This window comes from Rhipicephalus sanguineus, unplaced genomic scaffold, assembly GCF_013339695.2.
Source record: "Rhipicephalus sanguineus isolate Rsan-2018 unplaced genomic scaffold, BIME_Rsan_1.4 Seq4401, whole genome shotgun sequence".
NCBI classification, from domain to species: domain Eukaryota; kingdom Metazoa; phylum Arthropoda; class Arachnida; order Ixodida; family Ixodidae; genus Rhipicephalus; species Rhipicephalus sanguineus.
In genome coordinates this window covers 1-26,524 of record NW_023615261.1, presented here as the reverse complement: position 1 = coordinate 26,524, position 26,524 = coordinate 1, and the positions used below count along the sequence as shown (strand labels likewise).

The following is a 26,524-nucleotide window of genomic DNA, read 5'->3' as shown; positions in this document are numbered from 1 at the left end:
TAATGTTTCGCTCTCCTCCGATTCCAAGCAAGGAAAATCTCACATCCCATCCCTCTACTTTAGAGCAAGGCTACGTGTGGGTGCTCGCCTGTTCTCGCGCGTACTCCGGGAAGGCATCCATCTCGTAGGTCTCCATTATGTCCGGGTGGAAGCCTTGCCCTGCTCTCCAGGCCGGTAGAAAGGTTGCAGAAGCTGCGCCAGCTGCCCTGCAAAATGCATGCAACATCACACTCAGGGGTCAATGCCATGTGCTGTTGCATCTCTAATGTGAGACAGGCAATCCTGTACCTGCCATACAGTGAACTTAAAAAATTCTGACAAGTGCTGTGGACTTAACACCCAAAGAAAGAATAGGCGGATAGCAATTTATTTACCACTTCCCTGTTCGCGGGAAAATAGGCCATTTTTGGGTACTCTAGTAAACGATTTTTCTACTGCCACAAAAAATTATTGATACTATAATATATGGCACGAATTTGTAGAAAAAAGAACGTGCTTTCTAATGGTATTAAATTTAATGCAAACATTACTAAAATATCTTCAAAATTGGATAGCGCGAAATCGACAAGGCCTACGAAGGAACACAGATGTACAGGACAGGCGCTGCCCTGTACATCTGTGTTCCTTCATAGTCCTTGTCGATTTCGCGCTATCCAATTTTAAAGATTATGAACCACCTAGCCCAGCAATGTATACTGTTAAATTACTAAAAGATTTCGTGAAAAAAAAACTTTAATAGAAAAACGTTTAACGAAAACGAGAACAAACTCTGTATATACACCAATGCTGCTTTGCACCAAGTGAACACAAAAAAATTTGGAAATATACATTTTGACGAAAAATGCTATATCCGATATTCCTGCAAGTACAGCAGACTCTCAGTAAACGTAAATCTCTTAAAGGGAGACCCTGCTTCTGAAACATGTTTTTTGTTTTTGAGCATATCATTATGAAACTTTCACAGCTTATGTATTTTTATGTGCTGATTTCAAACATGCAATTATTGCTCTAATGCAATATGTAGTTTTGAAACTACAGTAGACTCCCGTTAAGACGAACTCGAAGGGACCGCGGTCATCTGTTCGTCTTATCAGGAGTTCGGCTTATCAGAAGTGCCCTCAAAAAGAGATGCTAACATGCCAAGTGCATCCAAATATGTTACTTGAGAACACTGAATGGAGTAGACTTACAATGGGGGCAGAAAGAGAAGAAAAAGCATTTATTTCGCTCGTCTAGATAAAAACTATGCCTTCAAGCAGAGTATTTACACGAATCTTGCGAGCACCCGATTTCGGGAGTTCAAAAATAAAAATGCCCATGAAGATATTTGCTACCACATTTTAATGATAAAACTGTAACACGCTCCTATGTTGACGATTAGAAAAAAGATTAAGAGACAAGCACAATTTTCCTTCAAAGAATGTAAAATTCATTGCCCTGGCAGTTCCTTTTCTTCTGTGAGCCTGTTTTGCTGGCTCTAAGATCACTTCTGGATACGCCTCGGTCGCGTGCTGTTGCCTTGACAAAGTCATTATACGCTGAGTTGCTTAAGAAAGTCTGCAAGGTTTTCTTCGAGGTCCGGATATTTTCCCGTTTTCGGCCCGTAGTAACTTTTCCTGATCGACGGGCAGCTGAAGATATCCCATCGGGCTACTCACGGTCACAAGCCTCGCCACGAAAAAGACACAACGCAGCTATATTCACTGTGCAAAATAGCCTTCCTTTGTCGTGCGCTTCCATAATCAAAATGGCTCATCACAATTTGCACTTCACTGGGAACAGATACAACGCGCACAGGTCCTACACGAACCAACACGAACTGACACAAAATACGTGTGCTCGGCCGCCATTGTGCCATGGCGATGACAATGCACCTGACCTCTCTGACCGCGATCGTGGTTTCGGTTTCGTACTCAGACCATTTTTGTTCCTGTTGTCGCTTTCTCTTTTTTCCCCCCAACTCCCCTTGCGACTACGGGGGAGGGGCCCCAAGCTGTTGTGTTCTTCTGTTCTCCTTGTACTCCAGATGGGAAACCGAAGAACTTGGGGGGGGGAGGGGGGGGGGGGAATACAAAAGGATGCAATGGCTTGGGGGTCCAAGTTGTAAATCCCCCACTCTTTTTGCTGCTTTCTTTGCTGATAAAGCCCACACCTCCCCCACCCACAGGTTGGGGGTGAGAGGGGATACTGGCTTTATCCGCTGACCGGTCTTCTTCGTCCGCGTCGTGATTTGCTTCACGTCTTTGCTCCAGAAAGCGCTTTTTTTTTCATCTTTTTTGCCTTTTCTCGGTCGCCTGAATGCCCCACCAAGACTGCAGTGTTCATTTCGCAGAATCGCTAGCGTTGTTGATCACCGCGAAAGTTCGTCTTAACAGAAGACTGCAGTTGGGCGGTTCGTCTTAAGCGAATTTTTTTTTTGCATTGAGTCTATGGGAAACCAAACAAATGGCCCCGTGTTGTTCGGTATAAGTGAGAATTCGTCGTAACCGAGTTCGTTTTAACGGGAGTTCACTGTATTAAATACCTTTTGTAGTGTTAGGAGCAGGCTTTATTTCTAAACTGTGAGAGTTATCAAGCAAATCAGTTTATCACAATAAGCTGGAATGAATACTGTATGCAATAAAACAAGAATGGATGTTCTAGGCCCATTTGAACAAAAGTTATGGTATGTTGAACATTCCCAGCTTGATCCCAGTTTGACCGAGCTCGACATCGCTCACTTGCCATTTGTTCAACGTACCATAACTTTTGTTCAAATGGGCCTAGAACATCCATTTTTCTTTTATTGCATATAGTGCTCATTCCAGATTATTGTGATATGCCGATTTGCTTTATAACTCTTATAATTTATAAATAAATCTTGCTCCCAACAATATACATGAAATATTTTATATTTTGGAAATAGCATAGTGTACTAGAAAAATAATTGCATATTTGAAATCAGGACATAAAAATACATAAACTGCGAAAGTTTCATAAAAATGTACTCAAAAACAAAGAAATATGTCTCCGAAGCAGGGTCCCCCCTTAAACGGAACTGCTGCTTAAATGGAACTGTCTCTGATATTATTGATTTCGTACCTGAATTCCGCACCCCTGTTCGTCTCAGTAAACGGAACTCCTGTTAAACGCAACACATTTTCCTGGTCCCTTCAGGCTCCGTTTAATGAGAGTCTACTGTATAAGCGCTCTAGTTGTAGCCGTTATTGAGGTACAAAAGAAAACATAACCCCATGGCTATAGTGCCACTGCGCAATGCAGTTACGTGATGCGGTGAAGCACAGGTTTGCATAGTATGTCTTGCAGACAACATTTATTTTCTGTTCTATTTTTGGCTCAAGAGTATGTATCCATGCATATTCATTAGTTGTGTTTCACACCTCGGCGATTATTTCTCAGCTAATGAACAGTACAAAGAAATGGACGGGTCAGACGAAACGCCACACGGCACTACGAAGCGCAATGGCGAAGTCCACTGCGGATCACCGTCTTGCACTAAACTCAACTCTTTGAGCAGCTGCCTGCAAGTGGTCCCACCCAAACGGTGTTCATACTTGGCAGATAAGAGCTGTGATCTTTAGAACACGTCTGATATCTTTAGAACGGAGTGCGGCAGTGGTGACTCGGTTCGGAGATAAAAAACTAAAGTTACGGGCGGATACTTGTTGATGTTACGTGATTGTTTAACACACGTTCGCTGTCTGTGCTGAAGTCCGATGGGTCAAAATCATCTTCTGAGTCTTCACTGTTGCCGTCATTAAAAAATTATGAATCATACTCGTTCGAATCCACCGAAATTCGCCGTTTCTGAGAGGCAGATGCGCGATGTGGATGCCATCTTTGAAGCAACGAGCGTTAGATTCTCTCGACTTAAAAGGCACGTCAAAACTCCCTCTGTGGCGGAAAAGGTAAATGAAAAAGCGAAACTAGAAACATAGTTCCTGTTTTATACAATGGATAACGTTAGCTGTTCATAAGCGCTCCTAGTGTGGCAAAATTTGAAGTCGAAAACCCTCGACAGTGGGCTATCAATGGGTATAGGCGCAGTCAGGAAACTGTTAAGAGGGGATGTGGCAATGAAATCTTAGTTATTTATGGAGATAAATTGAGGAAATTTTGCACGCAGATGTAATCTTTATGCTCATTGATAAATTAAATCGGTTTTGAGCTATCCGTTATAATTTTTGAATTACAACACTTTACTCATCTCAAAATTAGTGAATTAGAAGTTCGTCAACATTTTTGCATACACACATTCAAAAAGCGCCCCTGCCTGTCATAAAGCTACTTATTTATTTTCTAAATGTCCAAATCAGCATTCCCACAAAAACTACTGACACAACTGATACACATCGTCTTGCCAACAACTTTTGGAGAAATACAACTATAGAAATTTGTATGATGCCCAGATAAATATAAATAGTAGGGGTGTGCAAATATTCCAAATTTCAAATATTTTTCGAATAGTGTTTGCTATTCGATTCGATTCGCACTGGAATTTTACTATTCGAACTTCCCAAAAACAAGTACAGTCAACGTCCGATTGAAAGTGACCCCTTCAGATTTTCCATATGCTTCACCTCATTACACTCTCGTATTGCGGCAAAGCTGCCTTTCAAGCTCCGTTATGGTCAAATTTTGCCAAGAGACAGTCAATGTCCGATTGAAAGGGGTCCCTAGACTTTCAATATGCTTCACCTCATCACACCCCGGTATTGCGGCAATGCTGCCTTTCAAGCTCTGCTACGGTCGCAAATGTATTAACTCAAGAAAACGCTGGTTCCAATACGGAGATGAAAGATGTGGCAGAGGTGGGGGCTCAATTAATGCTGTTTTGGATCTGAAATTTGGGCAGGAAGTCTGAAAAATCGGAAGCCGAAGCTTTTTAGCATCCAAAATTTCAGATGTTCTTATATATCGACGTCTACGAGGCAGATTTAGAACTCAAGACTTGAAGGGAGCACATCCTTGTCCGCCACATCAGTTGGGCTTCCACAGAAGTTGAAAGAGGAGGAGAAGCTGAGGAAATGGCATCTTTGCCTACCACATGTAAAGTGTTGTCGGCAACACTTTGGTTGCACCAAATCGTGGACATAAATGCAATTCGGCCTCTACATTGCCTCATTCTTGATAAGACAACTATGAAACATCACCCCACCAGCACTTCATCAACCTAGCGAAAAGAAACTTTCATGTTGCTATCTCATAAGAATATGCTTAGGAATCCTCTGTAACTGCAATTTCGCTTCGAAGTATTAGAAAAATATTCGATTCGATTCGCACTCGCACTTCAATATTCGAATTCGCTTCGCACCCAAAATTTTGCTATTTGCACAGCTCTAATAAATAGCTTTAGAGCATTCACCAATGTTTCAGAATCTAAGTGTGAAAATCAGTAAGATTTCATGTCCTATAGTTACAAAACGGCACTCGGATGACCGACTGCAAGTGCACAAAAAATGAAAGCAGAGAAAATGGAGCTCGAAGTTTTATTTCCTCTAGAAATAGTTAAATATTTACTTTAAGCATCTAAAAACCCACCTAGGGTGTAGTCCTTTCCCTCTGAGGACACATTTTCTTTAGATCTTGATTCACTTTTAAGCTTCTTTGGAGCAGTTTTGTGCAGTGTGGTTGCCTTTTTGCGTGCATTCTTTATCAGCAGCCTGCTGCAGTGAACACAATCCTAGAAAGTAGGGATGGGCGAATAGTGAATTTGAGGTTCGAAGCAAATCTGAAGCGAATAGTGATTTGGTCGAATAAGTTCGAATAGCATGTACCACATATATTATTATGAAAAATGAGCATTTTTGTCGTCACCCTTGCACAAGATTTTTAAGGATTGGAACTAGGTATGAGTGAATGTCATTTTTTTGGTTTGAAATGAAGAGGAAGCAGCCTCAAATAGCATCAAGATTTGAATAGCAGTTGAGTGCGAGTTATATGGGGCACAATACGTTACAATTTAAAAATTACTATTCTTAGCGCATATAAGCCCATATAATACGCTTTTAAACTTAAAAAAATATGTACACTTAACCTTGAAGTGTGGCTTCGCGGCAGTGTAGATTGCCCCTGGATGGGTAGTTTCATGGCACAGCAACCCAACACTGCAGTGAAACCACCTTTACAAGGGGTTATGTGTGGTCTAACATACATATATTCGTTCGTTTTGAATACTTCGAAATTTCGAATAATATAAATTCGTATCGAAGTGAATTCGAATACCTTAATATTCGTTCGAATATTCGAAACGCCCGAATATTCGCCCATCCCTACTAGAATGTATTGCAGTTGTAGAATAATTTCTTGCAGTGCTTTTCCGCAGCCAGCGTTGAAACAGGAAAATGCATCTGCCACAGCGCTTTCGATACTAACGAGGGAGGCAAACTGGCTTTCTGACTGGAGCAACCAAATCACATTTATGAGTGACTCATGGCGTTCCAAGATTTGCCCTACTGGCATCTTTTCAGGCGTTCGCTTGGTGAAAGGCACTTTCATATAGGCAGGAGCGCTTCCCAAATACGTGCAGGTGCTGGTCCCCCGAGGCTGCTCAAGAACTGAACTTGCATCAAGAGCTCCAGTGCTTGTGGTGTGGCTCATCATCAGTCAACGTTATACGGCGAAAAGTAGCCACGATGGCATTTTTCATGGCAGGCCCATCATTAGAGTAGCTTTTGATGGCCCGCCCATAATAATTTGCAACTTTCTTAATTAAGCCATGTGTCAGGCAGCCTCTTCCGATCATGCACAACTCACGGTCCTTGCTCTATTTTCTTTACAAGGTTGCACAAAGCTGTGCCCATTCTTTTTTCCACATGGTTTACACATTCTTGCTTTTGTATGGGTATGAAACCATGCACATTATCCTCACTAAGGGCATATACGTACGAATGTGCCCATCACAAAAGACATTTGCATAGAAGAGATGGTGTTTCTTAAGTGACCGTTGGGACGTGGTTTTTGCTGCAAATGTTTCCATCTGCTTGGCATATGCCTGTTTTCTTATTATTATTTTTTTTGCACCGTGGTTCGTGTTTTTCATATCACTCCAAGTAACCGCTGCCTTAAAGGAGTACTGACACGATTTTGAAGTGCAGCAAAACGGACGTTTTTGGTTTCCTTGGCATGTAGTGTTAACGCTCTCCCCACACCGCATCCCGGAAACACGTATAAATATTTAAGTTTGATTTTAAAGTTTTCATCTCCCAGCATCTGCAAAGCAGCTTCACCGCATGAAGAGCCCTATGACGTTTCAAGTCAGCTCACTTGGTTTGCGAAGTCTGGGTTCTTCATGCAGCCTAAATCACAGAAATCGCTGTCGGAAGCGCTGGACGACAGTTCACTCGTCATGAACCACGTTCGACTGACAGAAAAGGACAGCAGGTGCATATTTCGTGGGTTTCAGTCTGCCCGTGACGTCACGGGCAGACTTGACACGTCACTATGAAGCAGCCCTCTCGAAACCGAAACCGAAACTGCTGGTTAAAAGAAGCGGCATTAAAAATATATGCAATGCATCCCCAGGCACCACGACACTCTTTTTAGGGTTCTCGACACCCGTGCTTTCATTTAGAGCAACAACCCGAAAAATTTTTAAATTCATGTCAGTACTCCTTTAAGGCTTTGGCCCCACAGCACAGCCATAGCAGTAGTTGGAGAGGACACAGTGGTCCAAGACAAGGCCAGAATAACACCGATGGGGCTTGTGTGGCCCTTTGTCATCATGAATGATATCTCTAGTACGTTCCCTGGGGCACATCTAAAGATCTGATACAGCTTCTCCGCACCTTCAGCCTCTATTGTGGCTGCTGACGCAGTGACAGGATGACTATGCATGGGGCTTACGATACAGTCCTCTATGTGAAATGTCAATGTGGGAAATTTATCGTTCAGGGCAGCTTGAGTTTTGCCAATAGACTAGCTTTCATTGCACAAATGTTCATTTCACAAGGGTTTATCTACTGAGGACCGGCACATCTTGGAGAGGACCACCCTTCACTTATTGAACCAAATTGGTCACACAACAGTTCCATTTTATTTTTGTTGCTAGCCCGAGACAGTGTCCAGTTCCAAACCGAAATGGGACCTTCCTGCACTAATTGCAGTTAAATTTACACAGCTGCTTGTTCAGCATCAAGTTGTTTGCGAAAAAAAAAATGATGCCTCAGGAACCACGGTGTCGTCACTTTCGTCATTGTTCAAAAGCCGAAATTTCTGCTTTATTGCCGGATTAGCTGATAGACAATTGAAAGCGTTTGCTCGCATCTCCTCTTGCCACACAATCTCTTCATTGGGGAGCGAAATTTGCTGTTGAGTATTTGACACGCAAACATCGCAGTTGGTGATGTCACGTTGACAATGCGGGTTACGACTGCACGCCGACACGTTGAAAACAATAAATGTAGGCGCACTGTTAATGCCATATGCACTGTCAATATGGCCCATGATGGTGTCGTAACATCACATGGAGACATACTGTCACTCTCCTCCACATGCACCAGTCTTGCCTTGTCAGCAAGGTCAGTGGCATTTGCTTCTGTGTACAGCTTTCACCCTTTATTCGATGCCTTTTGCCATTTTCCATATGTGTGGACCGTTCAAAATTTGAATCCTCTGAGGCTCATCACAGAACACACACACGCTCTCGACTACTGCAATCAATATCGAATGAACAAAGCGTGCAGCTCGCTGCTGCACAAATGCGCTTGAAAGGGGCTGCTTAAATTTACGACAGCCAAGAGAAGCGCGCCATGTACCCACACACGTGGCTACTGTGACCAATCGCAATGCCACTTTTGCCCTTTTTCACTCACTTTTGTTGGTTACTTTCCATTAAGAAATACGGTGCTGTGGCTATCATGAGCTCAAATTTCTCATCTTTATGATGACGCCAAGGTGGCAATGCTGTACTGAGGGAAAGCCGTGGAATTTGGATAACAGCAGCACCTTCTGAAGCCAAATTTTCTCGTGACTCTTGATGACAACATACTAGGCTTGTGCGAATATTCGAGCACTTCGAATATTCGAACGCATATTGCAATATTCGAATTCGCTTCGATTTGAATTTAAATTATTGGAAATTTCGAAGTATTCGAAATGAACGAATAAGTGTATATGAGTCGGCATGTAACCCCCCCTGTAAAGGTGGTTTCACTGCAGCGGAGGGGTGCTGTACCGCGAATGCACCTTTCCAGGCAAAATTCGCATTGCCACAAAGCCCTACTTTAAGTTTAAATGAACATATTACCCTCGCATCACTTCATAATCTTTTACGTTTAAAAGCTTGTTATACTGGCTTATATGCTCTAAGTATAGTAAATTTTAAAATGTAACATATTTTACAGGTTATCGCTTGCATTCTACTGAAAGTCAAACCCTGCTGCTATTCTAAGTTGCTTCCACTTCCTTTGAACCAAAAAGAATGACATTTGCACATGCCTTGTTTCAATTTTAAAAAAATCTTGTGCAGGTTAGTTGGTTGATGACAAATATGCTAATTTTTCTTTATAATATGTGATATATACTATTCATATTTGATTTGAAATTATTCGACCAAATCACTACAGTAGAACCCCGCTGATACGTTTTTGAAGGGACCGTAGGAAATAAACGTAAGAGACGGGAAACGTAAGAGCCGAAAAACAGGAAAAACGACAAAATATTTAGTGGTACAGAACTTTATTTCAGTGCTTACGAGCAGCAGGAAAATTGGCGCGCTCAGCCGCGATCTAGTCGATGGATAGAAACGCGGAGCTGGGGACGGCCTCATCCACAGAAATGTAATCAACGTATGTGATTTTTTTAACACCAACAGCTGTAGGCATGAAAGAACTAAGCACACGCAATCACGACCGGCGCGGCGAGTCCGACCGTGAACCGCACGCACGACCATGCGAGCTCCAACCAGCTCGAACTCCTCCCGTCCTCCGACAAATAACGATGATGATGAGTCTACGCCAACGCGATGGCAGAAGTAAATGCCAATCTCGGAGGCCTTGCTTTCGCAAGCAATTACGTCATAGACGCCATGTTTCTGCAATACAAATCTCGAAGGCCATGCTTTTGTTTGCATCAATTGAAAGATCTTGTTGCTTGCGCCTCTCATGCGGCTAATATTACGGTCAAACCAGGCCAAGCTGCGTGAAAATGCACCATGGCCGCTCTCTTCGGTAGTCACTCGGTCGGCTCCGAGCGCACTTCGCGACGTATCATACGGGAATGGCCCAACAGTTACGACGTAACAGCGGGGTTCCCAATACATTGTATCCTATGGGAGCTATGCCGGGACCGGCGGAAAACGACGTAACAGCCGGGAAAACGCAGCAGTGAGGAACGTAACAGCGGGGTTCTACTGTATTCGCTTCGGACCTAAAATTTACTATTCGCACAAGCTTACAACATACTAATCAAGCACTGCTTCCTTGATTTGTACCACGTATTTCAATATATTTCATGAGCAAAATAAGAAAGATGGAAAGTAAAACAAAAAATAGAAAGAAATAAATATGAAATTTTGACCATTCCCATTGCCGCGTATCCCCCTAAGCCTTTGATGGTCAAATATTTTACCAAATCTGACTTCGCAGGGTCGAATTTTTTAACTGTAGTTTAAAAATGCAGTGACTCATACAGAAAAAAAAATCATTAGCCCAATTTTATTTAGAGCTAGCACAAATTGACAAAAATATATTTTCTATAGGTGTAGATGCATTGCTTATTTATGAATAATTAAAATAAAAAGGAGAACACAACTAATATTATTAAGAATAATAGAAGTGTTATAGGTATTACAAGGAACAACTTTACTCCAATTTTTCCAGTTTTCTGGCTTTGTGTCAAAAGAACTCGTGCAGCGTAGAGGCCTCACCTGGCTCAACATAGCATTCAGAGGTGCTGGTGGTGGTCGTATCACTGTTGCCATTTTGTTGCCGCGTGCTTTTCTCGGGAGCTGTGGGAAGACAACAAGTCGCACTGCACTCTAACAAACAACAGTGTACGGGGCAACTGACTGGTCAATACGAAGGAGGGTCGTGCAAATATTCAAACGTTTTTCGAATTGTTTAAAAAATATTTAAATGCCCAATGTGAAGAAGTCAAGGAGAGCAATTTGAAGGGAGGAACAAGGGACCTCCTACTTAATGTAGTCATTAACACGAATGGAAAGCATGTCACGATTGGAGAAGACACAAAGAAAAGCTGGAGGGAATGCACTGAAGATTTGTTTAAGGAAAATGAAACTGAGGAAGAGCAGAGTGTGGAGAAGAACCAGCGGCTTTAGAATATTAAGTAAAATGGGACGTTCAGCAACTACCTAAAGATAATGCAAGTGGGCCAGACAACATTCACATAAAATATATGAAGGCACTCGGACAAGAATCAAATGGGGTCATCACTCAACTATGTCAACAAATTTAAAGGCAGCATAGTGGCCAACAGACTTAAAGAGGTCGTTTTCTACCCACTGCATGAAGAAAGTGATGAGAGACAATGCTCAGACATAGAATTCGGGCAATGCTCAGGCCTGAGTATCTCAGTACAGGAGAATCTCGGTAAAAAGGTATCATTAAAAAGGGGGAAGCTGCCATTTGGCACCTAAATGGATGGATGGAAGAACTTTATTGTGGAAGAACCCTGATTTTTTTGTAACTTATTTTTGGACTCAGCCATTATTGATGCATAACCTCACCAATTTTCTTGCACCCTAGATCATTATTTTAGCCATAACAGCTTTTTATATAACATCAGCTATCAATGCAGCTTTGTTGTGGCTATTTTCCCTGTCTTTTTTTTTTTGTAACCTTACAATCTCCTGAAAAGCCTTTCTCAGTTTTGGTACACTTAATGTTGATCATTTTGGTCTTGCTTAAAAGCCGAATGTTGAATAAGTGCCAGAGGATGCAATATGCTACTTTGGGAAGTTATAAACTTTTATAAAAGGGTGAAATAAGAAAAGTCCTTTTTCTCAGATTCAAATGAGGACTTTGGAGATTCAAAACTTTTGTTCTAGGAAAGCTAGAACCATAAAATTAACCACGTTGCACCATTTGACATCTGTAGAATCCAACGAGATTTCTTTCAGCAGGATCTAAGCAGCCAGTTCATTAAAAATGTGATCAAATGAAGTTTTCCTGAATAATTAATATAAAAATTCATAGAATGGTGTACATGAAAACTGAGCTCATAATGCCACGTGCGTATGAGCACATCTTTCATCTCCATGTTGGAACCAGCGTTTTCTTGCCAAAAAACTTAATTAGAGCGCAACCACACAACACATACACACACACACCCACACACCCAGGCATCAACCACATACAGCGCTCTAATTAAGTTTTTTGGAAATGATCTACTAACTAGCCCAACAACAAGTTCTTTTAGCGTTTTCTTGAGTTAATAGATTTGCGACCGTAGCAGAGCTTGAAAGGCAGCTTTGTCGCAATACCGGGGTGTGATTCTGATCAGGTCACGTGACCACCTTACTGCACGTGACGGCAATTGGAAGTTCTGCAACTATGCTCTTTAGGGCATGAAGATGAGCTACCTTGCGGCAGCCTTAACAAAGAATGATATGTGTCTCACCCTTGGGGCCCTCGGAGGAAGGGCTGATCCCAATCCCGTCGGCAAAGTAGTCGCCCAGGAACTGTTGCGCCGGGGAGCCGATGAGAAACGGTGGCTGTGTCAGCGTGCAGATCCACTCGGGCTGCATGGCGGCTGCAGCGTTCTGCGCAAAGCCGGCAGTAGTAGATGAGGATACAAGCAACCGCACGGTTTCTGCAGTCCTCTGCCGCTCCGCCAGACGTGTGAATACAGTTGCCGACCGATAATTTGGACTTGAAGAGGAACACGAAAAGCCAGGAACGCGAGTCTGAAATACCGGAACTGCCAGAAAATACGCAACTTTATTCAACAAGTGCCCACCCCCCAAAACTTGTGTGCCGTGTCCTCACGTCATCACTACCCGGATAACGTAAATTTCGAGTGACTAGTGCAAAATATACTGGCATCTACGAGCGAAGGAATTCTTGGCACAGTGCCAAACATGCTGCCTCGTCTTATGACAGTGCCGTAATAGCCAACGCTCATCGACGCATCTGGTGCCAGTCACATGGGCTACTGTCAAGAGGAAAGTACAGCCAAACCTACTTATAACAATACTCAAGCGCCACAAAAATTTCATTGTTATAACCGATAATTGCTATAAACGGGTAGCACAAAAAAAAATCAAAATAGGGGACGGCAGGCTGTTGTGAGAAAACTATATAATCGGATTGGATATGGCAACAGGCATCAGTGACAAGGATGACTAAGCTGCTGATTTTTCGGACACGCTTGAAAATTCAGACGCTTTCACGGGACCACCACAGCCCCCATACAGCCAATGTATGACAATGTCAGAAGTTTCGGACACTGAAACTCTTTGAAGTCTCATCTTTTTACTCAAATTGCATGTCCGAAAGTGCGTTAACAGAAGCCACCACCGCTCCTGTGCCATAGCGGATTTCGAAAGTCAGCTTCGCTGCAATGCCACAACACTATGCAGTGAAGCATAACTCCAAAGGGGCGCTGGGGGACGTTGGAGTTGTAGGCAGGGGTTCAGCAGCTTGAATTTCTCGTTTTCTTCTTTCTCTTCAAGAATATCGTGTTCCATTGCCTTTGGCACAGACACCTAACAGCCAGAATTCATTGTTATAACCGATATATTGTTAAAACTGGTATTGTTATAAGTGGATTCAACCGTATCTTTGAACATGACTGACAGGGAACGCGCCTGAGATTTGTCAACACCACACCGCTCACACATGCGCTTAACTATGGCTTAAAAAGTTAATGGCCACAATTTTGTAGCAATGCAATTTCTCACACTACTTCTTTTGACGCTTCGTCACTGGTCGAAGCGAAACCCTGCCCGCGTTATCAACGGGGTCAGTTGGTTGTGAACAGTGGACGAACGGTGGATGATAAGAGTAATTTTTTTTTAAATTTTTTTTTAATATCTGGGGTTTAACGTCCCAAAACCACGATATGATTATGAGAGACGCCGTAGTGGAGGGCTCCGGAAATTTCGACCACCTGGGGTTCTTTAACGTGCACCTAAATCTAAGCACACGGGCCTCAAACATTTTCGCCTCCACCGAAAATGCAGCCGCCGCGACGTGGATGATAAGAGTGGCACCGTGTTAGTAGAAAGCATTGCGACATAATCACGGCCGGCTGACTGCCAAGAATGATTGCCAAATGACTGTCTATTTCCTCACAACAGTCATTGTGCGCAGCTTCCATGCCGCATTTGTTGGTACAGATATCGAAGGTAGCGTTCACACGATAAACTGGCCGAAGAAGTTGCCTGAAAACATTAGCAAAGGCTAGATGCGCAGAATTAAATGTACGCAACAAATCGTCCAAATGCAGATTTTTCGAGGTAGTGGCTTGACTTAGCTTGTTTTGTGGCTTAGGCACACTCGATGACTGCTGGATCGATTGGTTTAGTAGTTTTTTCTCTGTTTTGAGGGGGTCATAACTGAGACACTAATGCTATTTCTGCTCAACTCTGTAGCCAAATTAGCATGCTGTAACCAGTGATGGGGGGGGGGGGTGCTGCTGCTGACCGAGCTTGAGGCCAACTTTTTGGAAACTAAGTGACGAAGTCTGCTCCACCATAGTCATACGCGAACGACAGGAATGCCGAAACTAGACCTGTGCGAATAGCAAGATTTTGGGTGCGAATCGAATCGAATATTTTTCGAATACAGTCGATCCCGGATATATCAAACTCGAAGGAGATCGCGAAATAGTTCGATATATCGATAATTCGAAATACGAAATATGCGTCTTTAAGGCTTTAATTAAAGCACTGCAGGCCTCGACACAGTTTTCTGAAATCGTCAAAAGCGCGAACATGACGATTCGCTCACGTATGCTAAAAAACAAGGCGAGAACTTCTTTTGCAAGTTAGCGCACTTTATTTCGCATGAAAAAAGTCCGTCAACTTGTCTTGCTTCTTGCCTTAGAAGGGTATCGGCTTGGGCTAGTTGGAAGTTAGCGCCTGTCCTCGTTTTCTCTGTGTGTCCAAGTACCCCGTTTGCGCTATACAATTCGTCTTGCTTCTTGCGCGCCGTGAATTCATCAAGTCATCGTCAATATTATTGAAGCTTTCCAAATAAGTAAATTCAGCACCTTCCGCCCCAACAGCGGTGATCGACGCTGAACGCTGACGCGAGCTCTGCAGCGCAGTAAAGGGTTTAGCGGTGGCAGTGGCGGCTGGCATCTTCAAACCGCACGGGTCCATTTCCGCAGCACCGGCAACGTCAGCTATGATCTCGGCATCGATGCAGCCAAAAACAGCTACGTCGTTATCTGCACCGATGAAATCACTCGTTGTGCTCCGTCCAATACGGCGCCTGGAAACGCTAAGTCGCAAAATTCACTGACGCACCATACGCCGTAGTCGGCAGTCATGACGCGCCCGAAGTCGTCACCTGGAACCAAGACCCGTAAGGAAACAGTGCACGACGGTACTTTACTTGACGTCGTTTCAAGCACCAGTCATCATTTTTATCGCTACGAGCGGGATAATGTTTAGTTCGACTCCCGAATGACGATTTATCAAGAACAAAGTGCGAAGTACACACAGTAAACATTCTGCAAGAGACAACGCTGCACGAAGAAACATTTCTCCACCGTCGACATGTTGGTGATACCGATGGCACTTGTGGCTTTGCAGAAGGCAGCCGCTACTTTGGCGAGAAATGCGAAAAAAAGCGTAGCCTCTGAGATCGGCGTTTTAAAACCGAAAACACTAAAAATACGTCACGAGGTTGCGGATCTCGAAGGCCATGCTTTGCGGGCCCGCATGCCATCGTGCGCGAAGAGACAAGGAAGGGAATGCAAACATTACAACAAGACTGCGAAGTCACTTCGAATTCTCATTTTGGTGCCCTCGGCAATCAGCCTTTTTGAAAAACACTAGCCCATGCGTTAAAACCTGCGGACCGCGCGTCATATACCGGTGAAGTTTGAACTGGCAAGCGCTGCGCAACGAACTAGAGCAACGTAATTTCACCACCTGCGCGCCACGAGGGATTGCAACTTATAAGAACGCGGCCGAAAAATGATCAATAGTTCTTAGGAAAAATGCACTTTCTGGGCTTTGGCGCGGGGCAGCGTTGGATATAGCGGATGTTTCGCTGTGCGGGAGTTCGATATACATGCACACCAGCCCCATACTTTTGCATGGGAAATTCAGGGGGATTTCTCAACTGTTCGATATAGCCAATAATTCGATATATCCGAGTTCGATATATCCGGGATCGACTGTATTTCTAGAATACTTTTCGAATACTTCGAAGCGAAATTCCAGAAAAAAAAGTTGGAGAGGATTCCTAAAGAGATACTGAACAAAATTTTCACCGCCGAGATAAATGGCCCAACTGAAAGATTGGGTGCTGAAATTTGTTGAAACAACCTTCATTTCAGCCAGAGACTAGCAGAAAATAATAAAATTTAATGCATTTTTCGTAAATTGGCGCGTCTAGCAGCCACGCCGCAAACTAGAGAAGAAGTGACGCGAAACTCGGCGGATACTGACTCGCCAACCATGCTCGCTACAAAATCGCTTACCAATCGACATCGCAAGCCGCCACCCGCTGCCGCGCGTCTCTCTCAAAACTTCTCACGTGCGGGAAGGTGTTCTTGAGAGGAGAGGTGGAGAAAGGGAAGTGGCAGGGCAGGAGAGAGCGTGCCGGTTGCCCCTGTCTTGCTGGAGCATTCGACGTCACAGCCGTTGACAAGCGCACTGGCGTGCAGCCGCCGCGCTCTCACAATTCACTAAAAATACGGCCAACTGCTCGAAATTACATGAATTAAACGCTGTTTATAGGAACAGTTGTGTCGTCCGAGTTGAATGCAAGTGTTTTCATAGCCTTTTCAAATTTTTGTTCAGTATCCCTCTAAGCATATTCTTATGAGATAGCAACATGAAAGTGTTTCTTTTCGCTAGGTTGATGAAGCGCTGGTGGGGTGATGTTTCATAGTTGTCTTATCAAGAATGAGGCAATGTAGAGGCCGAATTGCATTTATGTCCACGATTTGGTGCAACCAAAGTGTTGCTGACCACACTTTACACGTGATAGGCAAAGATGCCATTTCCTCAGCTTCTCCTCCTCTTTCAACTTCTGTGGAAGCCCAACTGATGTGGCGGACAAGGGTGTGCTCCCTTCAAGTCTGGAGTTCTAAATCTGCCTCGTAGACGTCGATATATAAGAACATCTGAAATTTTGGATGCTAAAAAGCTTCGGCTTCAGATTTTTCAGACCTCCTGCCCAAATTTCATGTCCTAAACAGCATTATTTGAGCCCCCACCTCTGCCACATCTTTCATCTCCATGTTGGAACCAGCATTTTCTTGAGTTAACACATTTGCGACCGTAGCAGAGCTTGAAAGGCAGCTTTGCCGCAATACCGGGGTGTGATGAGGTGAAGCATATTGAAACTCTAGGGACCACTTCCAATCGGACGTTGCCTGTCTTGGCAAAGTTCGACCGTAACGGAGCTTGAAAGGCAGCTTTGCCGCAATACCGGGGTGTGATGAGGTGAAGCATAGTAAAAAATCTGGGGACCACTCCTAATCGGACATTGACTGTGTCTTGACAAAGTTCGATCGTAACGGAGCTTGAAAGGCAGCTTTGCCGCAATACGAGAGTGTAATGAAGTGAAGCATATTGAAAATCTGAAGGGGTCACTTTCAATTGGACATTGACTGTATTTGTCTTTGGGAAGTTTGAATACAGTCGAATCCCGCTATAACGAATACCGCTTAGGGTGTCCACCGAGTCGACATTTCTAAATTCCCTGAGTTTTCCAGGTTTTCCCTGAGTGTTTTTGCAAAATTCCCTGAGTGAAACAGAACTTTGTTTTATGTCAAGAAGGGTAGACACCATGTCGCTCTATGATGTCACTCTCTAGTACGCACGTTAGAAAATAAAAACGACTTAATCCCATTTGAATAGTACATAGAACAGTTAAACCTCAATATAGCGAAGTTGGTAAAAGCGGCAACTCACTTCGTTATATCGAAACTTCGTGAAACTGAAATTTGACCTTTCATGCAAGGCATAGTTACTGAAGGATTAATCTTAAATTGAAAATGCCACAAGAATGCTCGACTAATATGGCGACGTGAAAAAACTTTTTTTTATTTTTTGCGTGAAAAAAAAATCAATTTTGTTGAGTCTGCGGTGCAGCAATCACAGTTAGATTCCTTGCCAGAGTGTCACATGTAAAGACGAAACAAATGCGGGTATAATGCACTGTGGAATTGCGTTTGTTCTGCTGCTGCGGGTTGTTGTCATATCCTCGCGCGTTGCCCAGAGCAGTGCAACGCCTTTGCTATCATATGTTGCCCAGTCGAACCATTTGCTCTCCACGAACGCACAACATCGAAAACCATCCCACGTTAGAAAAAAAGAGTCACAGTTTCACCGCGAGAGCAAAATAGTAAATCCGATAGGAACAAGGTAGAATTTTATATGAATATAAGCTAGCAGCTCGCTCCTTCAGGAAACGCAGCCGCTGCACGAAGAGAAGTGTCCTATATTCAGGTACCTAATGGAGGGGGGGGGGGGAAGGATGGGTCACGCATATTTACATTTTGGTGGGTCACGCATATTTACAACAACCCAGAGGGGATTATGGCGGTGCCTAAGAAGCCTTCGTTGTAAATGTGCATAAGGAAGCAGGAAAGGGTAGAGCGATGAGAGAGGTAGAGAGCAGCGACAAGATTCTCTTTACCCCTTTTGGGCAGCGACAGGCAAAGCAACCTGAAAAAGGGGGCAAACTCAACAGGCAGCCTGACAAAGGAGGTGGACGACAGGCACTGAAGGGAGGGAGCGGGGGCTGGCTTAAGGGGGGCGATCGCCGCTACCGCCCCCACCCCTCCCTTTGGATCCGCCACTGCTATGCTTCAACGGAAGTTTTGCGATTAGAGCCACAACATCTACAAAGGTATGAGCCGTCTGCTGATCCCCACTGAAGATACCGCGACACACGCGACCACACGTGCTGGTACAAAGTACGCACTTCCTGTCGGACTCACGCAGCCCCCCCCCCACCTCCCCAACCCTCTGACTCTTATCTCCGTGTGCCCATCGCGGGAATGAGACGGTCGGCTCGTTTCATCAGCGCTCGCGCGCTTTCACTCGAACATGGAGCATACGACGCGCGGGGTGATGGAATCGCAATTTGGTCTTGATAACGAAGATCATGGCGAAGGCAAAAAATTTGCGTCGGAGCGTCTATATAATTGCTATCGCAAAAAAAAGCATATAGCTGCGGGCTAAGATCGCATGAATGCACGGCAAAAGCCTGAATTACGGCACATCCGATTATGGTGGAAACGTTACTGTTTTCCGACATCGCGCGCCGAATCGAGCAAGTGGGACCAGCGCCTGTGTCGCGAATTTCGGTTGCCGCTATGGCTTGGCTCTGAAAAGTTTTGTAATTCGGCTTTGTAGCAAACATCCACGTGGTGTGGCTGGTAATTGCGAGCTGTAGCCCCAAAAAATATCGGTCGACTGCCTAAAACTTGTTTTAGCTGCCAGTGCCCTCATCGGAAAAAAAAGAAAGAAAAAAGCTTTCACTTGCTGTGAATGGTCCCGTTTGTTACGCTAGCTCTCGCCTGGAAATTTATTCTATTCTTCAGGGAGTCCTAAATAGCATCTTTGAAGCTTGGGATCACAGCGAGTGAGCTCTCCAATAACAGCCATGAAGCGTTGTCTTTTTTCTCGCCGATCGGGATGGCTTGCCAGATACCAACCTTGTCGAAGACATCCGCTTCCTGAACGATCGCGATCGTTTGCAAGATAACTATAGTCGGGTACAACTTTAGAAAAAAGCGGCATTTGCACCTCAAAGGCGGATGCACACGCGCTTCCACCAATGGGCGCGCGCTCTAGACTGACGTCACGAGCCGGACGGCCGGTGCCTCCGCACAAGGAGAAGAAGCGGGACTATTTCTTTGCCGCGGAGGCAATCGGCTGCCGCGCTTCGGTCATATGGGCGGGGCCTCTCCTTTTTTCTAAAGTTGTACCCGACTATAGGGATGGGCGAATATTCGGGCGTTTCGAATATTCGAACGAATATTAAAGTATTCGAATTCGCTTCGATACGAATTTAGATTATTCGAAATTTCGAAGTATTCGAAATGAACGAATATATGTATACATTTGACCGCACATAACCCCCTGTAAAGGTGGTTTCACTGCAGCGTCTGGTTACCGTGCCGTGAAACAACCCATCCAGGGAAAATCTGCACTGCCGCGAAGCCACACTTCAAGGTTAAATTCACATATTTTTTAAAGTTTAAAAACGTGTTATATGGGCTTATATGCACTAAGTATAGTAATTTTTAGATTGTAACATATTGCACCACTTATAACTTGCAACCTACTGCTATTCAGATCTTGATACTATTCAAGGTTTCTTCCACTTCATTTCAAAACAAAAAAAGTGACATTCACTCATACCTAGTTCCAATTCTTAAAAATATTGTGCAAGGGTCATGACGAAAATGCTCATTTTCCTTAATAATATGTGGTGAGTACTATTCGAACTATTCGATTCGAAATTATTCGACCAGATCACTATTCGCTTCGGATTTGCTTCGAACCTGAAATTCACTATTCGCCCATCCCTAAAGATAACTCAAGCTCATTACACCTACTGTTACCGCTTCCACAACTAATCATGCTTGTTACTTGACACGCGGCGATAACAAAAACACCATATCGGGCGCTAACGCACAGCACGCGCGAGAAAGAATACAGAACTACACCGCGTAGTCACACCGCGTTTCCATGACAACAATGCGCAATACGATGTGTCGTGGTTCATGTGTTCCCGCATGCCACGCATTAGCCGGATTCTCTCCCACTTCACCACTCCGAAGGCGATGACAGCATCAAGGTGCACCACTTCCCCGCTGTTGTAGCGGCCGTTTAATTTGAAAAATGCGTTCACAAATTATCGAGCCAGCGCTACTGCGACTTTCTTTCCTTTTGAATAAAGTTACTGTGGATTTTCCCTGATGGGAGCACAATTTCCCTGAGTTTTCCCTGAGAATTTCCAGACTACCCAAAATCCCTGAGAATTCCCGGTTTTCCCGGTCGGTAGACACCCTGACCGCTACAACGAAATTTCCGCCACAACGAATAATTTTCGATTCCCCGTCAGCCGCCCATAGAAAACAATGCGAAAAATGTCTCGTCACAACGAATACTTTTTCTGGGTATTTCCGCTTGAATGAAGTTTTCGCAAGTGCCACCACATAAGGAAAAGCAGCTTGCCTAGGATTGCCGCGAAATTCCGCTAGAAACTAGACCATTTCTCGTTGCCAGAGCCGTGCGGCCGTATCGCAAGACCCGTGTCTTCATCGGAGACATGCTTTCTGCCACCTCACGCCAGTAGCGCACCCAGGAATTCTCTCAGGGGGGGGGGGTTGAAATTCTTAGAAGCCTACAGGAGTGTGGGATGGGGGGGGGGGTGCAGGCACATTGCATAATACGCCATTTCGTTGTTTAGGCTGGAGGATTGCAACGACAAAGAAAATATGAGATACCAAATAGTAATAACAATACTACTACTGCTGCTAATAATAATAATAATAATAATAGGAATAATAATAATAATAATAATAATAATAATAATAATGATAATATCAAATGTGATGATGATGATGATCTTTCAGCATTTTACAGCAAGATCTTGAAAAACTTGAGAGGGCCAAGAAACTGTTCAGTGAAGCAGCGCACGGAGAAAATAAATGGCAAATTGAATAAACCAACGCGTAATATAGTTCCAACAAAGATGCCTGGCAAATACTTATTTTTGCTAGTTTTTCAGCTCCAGGTAGTGATAAGGGTGCTGACGTGCCGGCCTGCTGGCGGTCGCGCATTGCTGTTAAAAAAATTATTACTATGTTAGCGCAAACAAATGGGACGCAAGAAAGGCACACGAGGACACCCGGCGCCGTGTGCCTTTCTTGTGTCCCATTTATTGTGTCTTGTGCCCGATTACCACAGTAATCAGGAAATGTCATACAAACAAGCCCCATTGGCAACTTTAGCAATTAAAGAACTCTGCAACTGAGAATGTTGTGCACAATGTGAGCAGAACATCCTATATTATACTTCCTTCAAGCCTCGCCAAACTACTAATCTGAAAGTGCATCGTAAATATTTACTATAAGCTTTGTGGCATTGATTATAAACAGTATATACGTGCAGCTCAATGCAGCTGCACTGTAGCCAGGCTTACCGTTTTGCCATGTCATTCGGGTGCACAGGTTCGGCGACTGAAGTATCCTCAGTGATAAGTGACTGATCGATTGACGCATCTGAAGGCGATAAGTGCTGAGTCATCGCTTCCTTTTTGGCCGCAATCGGGCATTCCGGTGCTGTCGCTGCATCTCTTGAATCTGAACACGGACTCTTTTTCGGGAAGTAGGTGAGGATCGTGTTCGACTGGCGCTTCAGCGAAATGCATGTGATGTGGTAGCTCATTCGACGCAGATTCGCGCAGCAGACACAGAAGCAAGTTTAGCAAGCGAACTGAACGTGTGCATGGGGGCACATCAAACTTCGTAGCTTCCGTCCGATGTACAACATACAAAAAGAAGTGGTAAAAAGAGAGAGGGCGAGAGTTGTCTGAAAAAAAGAGAAAGAAAACGTGGCACCCCAATATAACTCTCGCACTTTCCAAAGCCCTTTTTTCTTGTCACGCGTCCTTGAAAACAATTACTCATTCTGCCCCGTCGTCTTACTCCTCCCAGTGCACCTCGACACATCCACACGCCAACGACACATCCGCACGCCTCCCATCTTCGCAACGTATGGATTGCTTGGGGTCCCTGCGTGCGCGCGGTACTGCGGCATGGCTGTCGACGCACACACTAGTTGCGCCAAGGCTTGCTCATAAATGCAGGAACCACAGTGTACGTGCTTAAACGAATATCGCCATGTGCTCGAGCTGTACGGCCTCCCGGGTTTGCTGTCGCTTTGACGAACGAGCCGCGTACGAGGTCGCCTTTCTTCTCGCCGCTCCAATACAGCTCGTCCGTCCTCTGTCAACAAAGTTAAAAAAAAAAAAAAATGCGCGGCCACCCCGCTGGCGACACCATTTGCCTGTAGAAAACGCAAGCCCCGAAGCAAACAAAAAACACTATTTTCGAAGCGACGCCGACGCCCTCTTATCTTTGGAACTTTGAGTGAACATTTTCCCCTACTTTTCGGAATACATACGGTTCCTTCTTGAGCGGTCGAGGGAGGGATGAACAGGGCTTCTTTTCTTGTTTGGTGGGTATGAAAGGGTGAGGCAGGCGGCGGCAGTGCTCTTCGGTCAAAGAACAGAGGAGTGCGAGGGATTGACCGGTGGGAATGAGTTGAAGAGTTGGCGTGTGGATGTGTCGAGGTGCACTGTTAGATGAGAGACAGGGAAAGGGGGATACTTGGAGTGCCGGACTGTGAGGCTGTACGCGTACATCTTTTTTTCCTTTTCTTTTTCTTGCGCTTTGCGCGGGGAAAAGCGAAGTCCTGCCAGCATTCATTTCCGGTAATTGGCTTCAGCTGCGATGGATTGGGGACGTCTTTTCCGTCTCTCTCAGTTCCGCTGATGCAGCTCGCGTCGCAGCCAGTACAATCAGTTTTGTTGAAGATGGCTTGGGTACGCTCTTCCGGTGGCCGGTTTTTGGGAGAAGGCATAGAACGCGCTATTGTGTTCGTAATGCTGCAAACATTTTCACGAACCGCCGGTCCCCATCGTCGGCTACGGGCCACACGCTCGGAGGAGTGGGGTGTCAACAAGACCGTTTTTTTTTCTTCTTTTTTCGGCAGCCTAGTACGCCGGCGGCTTTTCGAACATGTGGTTTCGCTTTGAAGTCGCGCGCGCGCCACCGTTAGCGGTTTCGAACTGGCTTCGGTCAGTTCTTTATCCCTCCCGTTTCGGACTGCACGTGTGCATGGCACAAAGGCGGCAAAGCGCAAGAGCCGACGGGCCATTCGCGTTCTTACTGTCTACGTTACTCAGCCGGCCGCGGAAACGGGCGATGGTTTTGCTGGCGCCACGGATAGCGGAGATATGTATTTCTGTCGTGATGTTGATTGGGGGACACCTGTTACTGGATTTCTCAGCTTGCGTCGTTGTGTTTTTGGAAGCGAAATGCTTCCTGAATAAAAGATTTTGGGTAGCCGTTCCTGGCGCGTTTCCTGAATATATCGCGTTTTCTTGTTTTTCTTTCTAAAGTTGTGTGCTGCAGTGCGTTCCGGCTCTTCGCATTAATATCTTTACTACTGATGTATTGCGGATTTTTGTGGGGTTCTAAAGTGAACTGAAAATATCGACTTGTGTAGGTGTGTTTGCACAGTTTCATTTGCAAGTTACAAGGGCATCTAAAAACGACAGGGAATCTTCTGTTCCAAGGGTGAACTGTACTCGTTGGATAAATTTAGATGAGAGAATAATTGTGACTTAGACCTCTGACGCCTCGGATGACAGTCGTTGTGACGTATCTGTGAAAGATTTTTGACTGCCGCTGCAATGAATTAAGAGCTTGTTCCTCGATGTGTTTCATTGTATATTTGCCATGGCGACAGACATGGCACAGGGTTCCAAATAGTGAAACGTTATGAGAAAGTTTGCATATTTAGCAAAATTAATGCATTGTGATAAGGCAGAAAAAGAAGATTCGCACCATATGTCTCTGGAAGGGCCCAAGTTTGTTTGTTTGTTTGTTTGTTTGCCCTGAGGAGACTGGCACATACCCACGAGGGGGATTGGCCACACTGACAATTATATATGAAACCTCAAGTGCTTCAAATGCTTTTCTCCTTTTTTTTTCGTTTTGAGGATCGATAGTTACCTTGGTTCGGTCCTGCCAATTAGAATTACGTTAGAGCTCGTCTGCACGTAAAAAGTGGCGCTAATTGGTAACACCGTGAATATAAAGGGCATTTTAGCGGTGACACGTGGCTATATACTTTAGAGCTTGCCGTTGAATGAGTGCCTTCATTTTCATTTTGTGTTTTGTCACGGCCAGAGGGCGTGGTTTTGTAGAGCCATCTATATGATGAAAAAAGAATGTTTGTCGGCAAGGAGAGCGTACATTATTGACTATTTAAAGGAAAACAAAGGTGCTCCGTGACGGACACAATTCGTGTTCACTATAATATCAAGGATTTAAGAAAAAGTAACGAGAATGCCACCGGCATCGCAACAGGAAATGTTCATCACGCTTAAGCGAGTTTCGTTTCCATAGCGAGTAAGGCATTGAATGTACATGAAAACGCTTGTTATTTCTATAAAATGAGTTTTATGACGTAGAATTTGAAAGAAGTTGTACATTCAAGACAAAACCAACATATAATTATGGCGCAATTTCGTCGTCGCGCCATTAGTGCCATTAAATCAAGCCATGTGACACCGACAATTTAATGGTATTTAGGCACTTGATATCTTAATCTCTAATTACATTAGAAGCGTCCCAGTGAACCAGGTATAATTTGCATGTGCGCAGGTAAGTGCATTAGATTTGCCCGTGTGAACCGGATAATAACGTTACAAACGGTAAACAACACTGCGAACTCTTGTTCTGGACAAACATGTATGTAGCACTGCGTACACAGCTGGATGAGCTGCTATACGTAATATTTTTCATGTCACATGCACTGTGCACCGACGTCTGTGGTCAAGTCACGCAGCGCATTGTCATTGTACACAGCCCCTTTTAGACTTCCCCGAGAATCAAACAAATAAAAAAAATAGCTTGTTTCGAATATTCCGAAATATCTCCTTGCTCTATTGCAATAATCAGAGGGGGCAAGAAAAGAAGAGGGGTCAAACTGACGACCCGTGAAAGCATCTTTTCTTTCGTCCAAAGCCGCTTCACTGGAAGTGAACGCAGAGCCACAGAGCACGCGGTTTGCTCTCTTTCAGTTTAGGAGTAGATGGGTGAATACAACGTATTTCTGGAGTAAATGAGAGAAAATCGACCTCAGACCACCTCTTGAATTGAAATAACAACGTCTGAAAGGCCCGTGAACGTGTACGCTGGAATTCTCGGCGACAATGACCGTGAAGCAGTACGAGGGGGGGGGGGGGTCAGGTCGGCCTCAGGGGGGGGGGTTACAACCCCCAAACCCCCCCCCCGTCGGTGCGCCACTGCGTGTATGCCTCAGTTCCCTTTAATTTAGCCAATCGGAGGCCGTAGCACACACGCCTCTGGGAGAATCGGAGTTGACCGCTCGCGGAATTGGGATAACTGTTAAAGGGCAATAAAGTGAAATAATGATGGGTTTAGATTATAACTTGTACCCTGAAAACACTTATTTTCGTTAATTTCACCTCATAGGGCACAATAAAGAAAAAATCAAGTCCGAAGTTTCATTTTGTAGCGTAGCACAATTGGCATAGCCGAGCCAGTTTCGCCGTGCCTCATCAAGGCCGTGCTGCGCATGCGCGAGGATTTTGGGAAAGGATCA

The 26,524-nt window shown here is 44.5% G+C and overlaps 1 protein-coding gene across 1 annotated transcript; it reads right to left on the bottom strand.

The window, feature by feature from the left end:
* Window positions 1-135: 135 nt before the first annotated feature.
* On the bottom strand, window positions 136-12,716 carry LOC119377366 (lysine-specific histone demethylase 1B-like). Its single transcript, XM_049411575.1, has 3 exons — window positions 12,580-12,716; window positions 10,868-10,948; window positions 136-206 (listed from the first exon to the last, which is right to left on the bottom strand). Exons 1-3 carry the CDS (start codon window positions 12,704-12,706, stop codon window positions 136-138), a joined length of 279 nt encoding a protein of 92 aa, XP_049267532.1. The 5' UTR covers window positions 12,707-12,716.
* Between the last annotated feature and the right edge of the window lie 13,808 nt (window positions 12,717-26,524).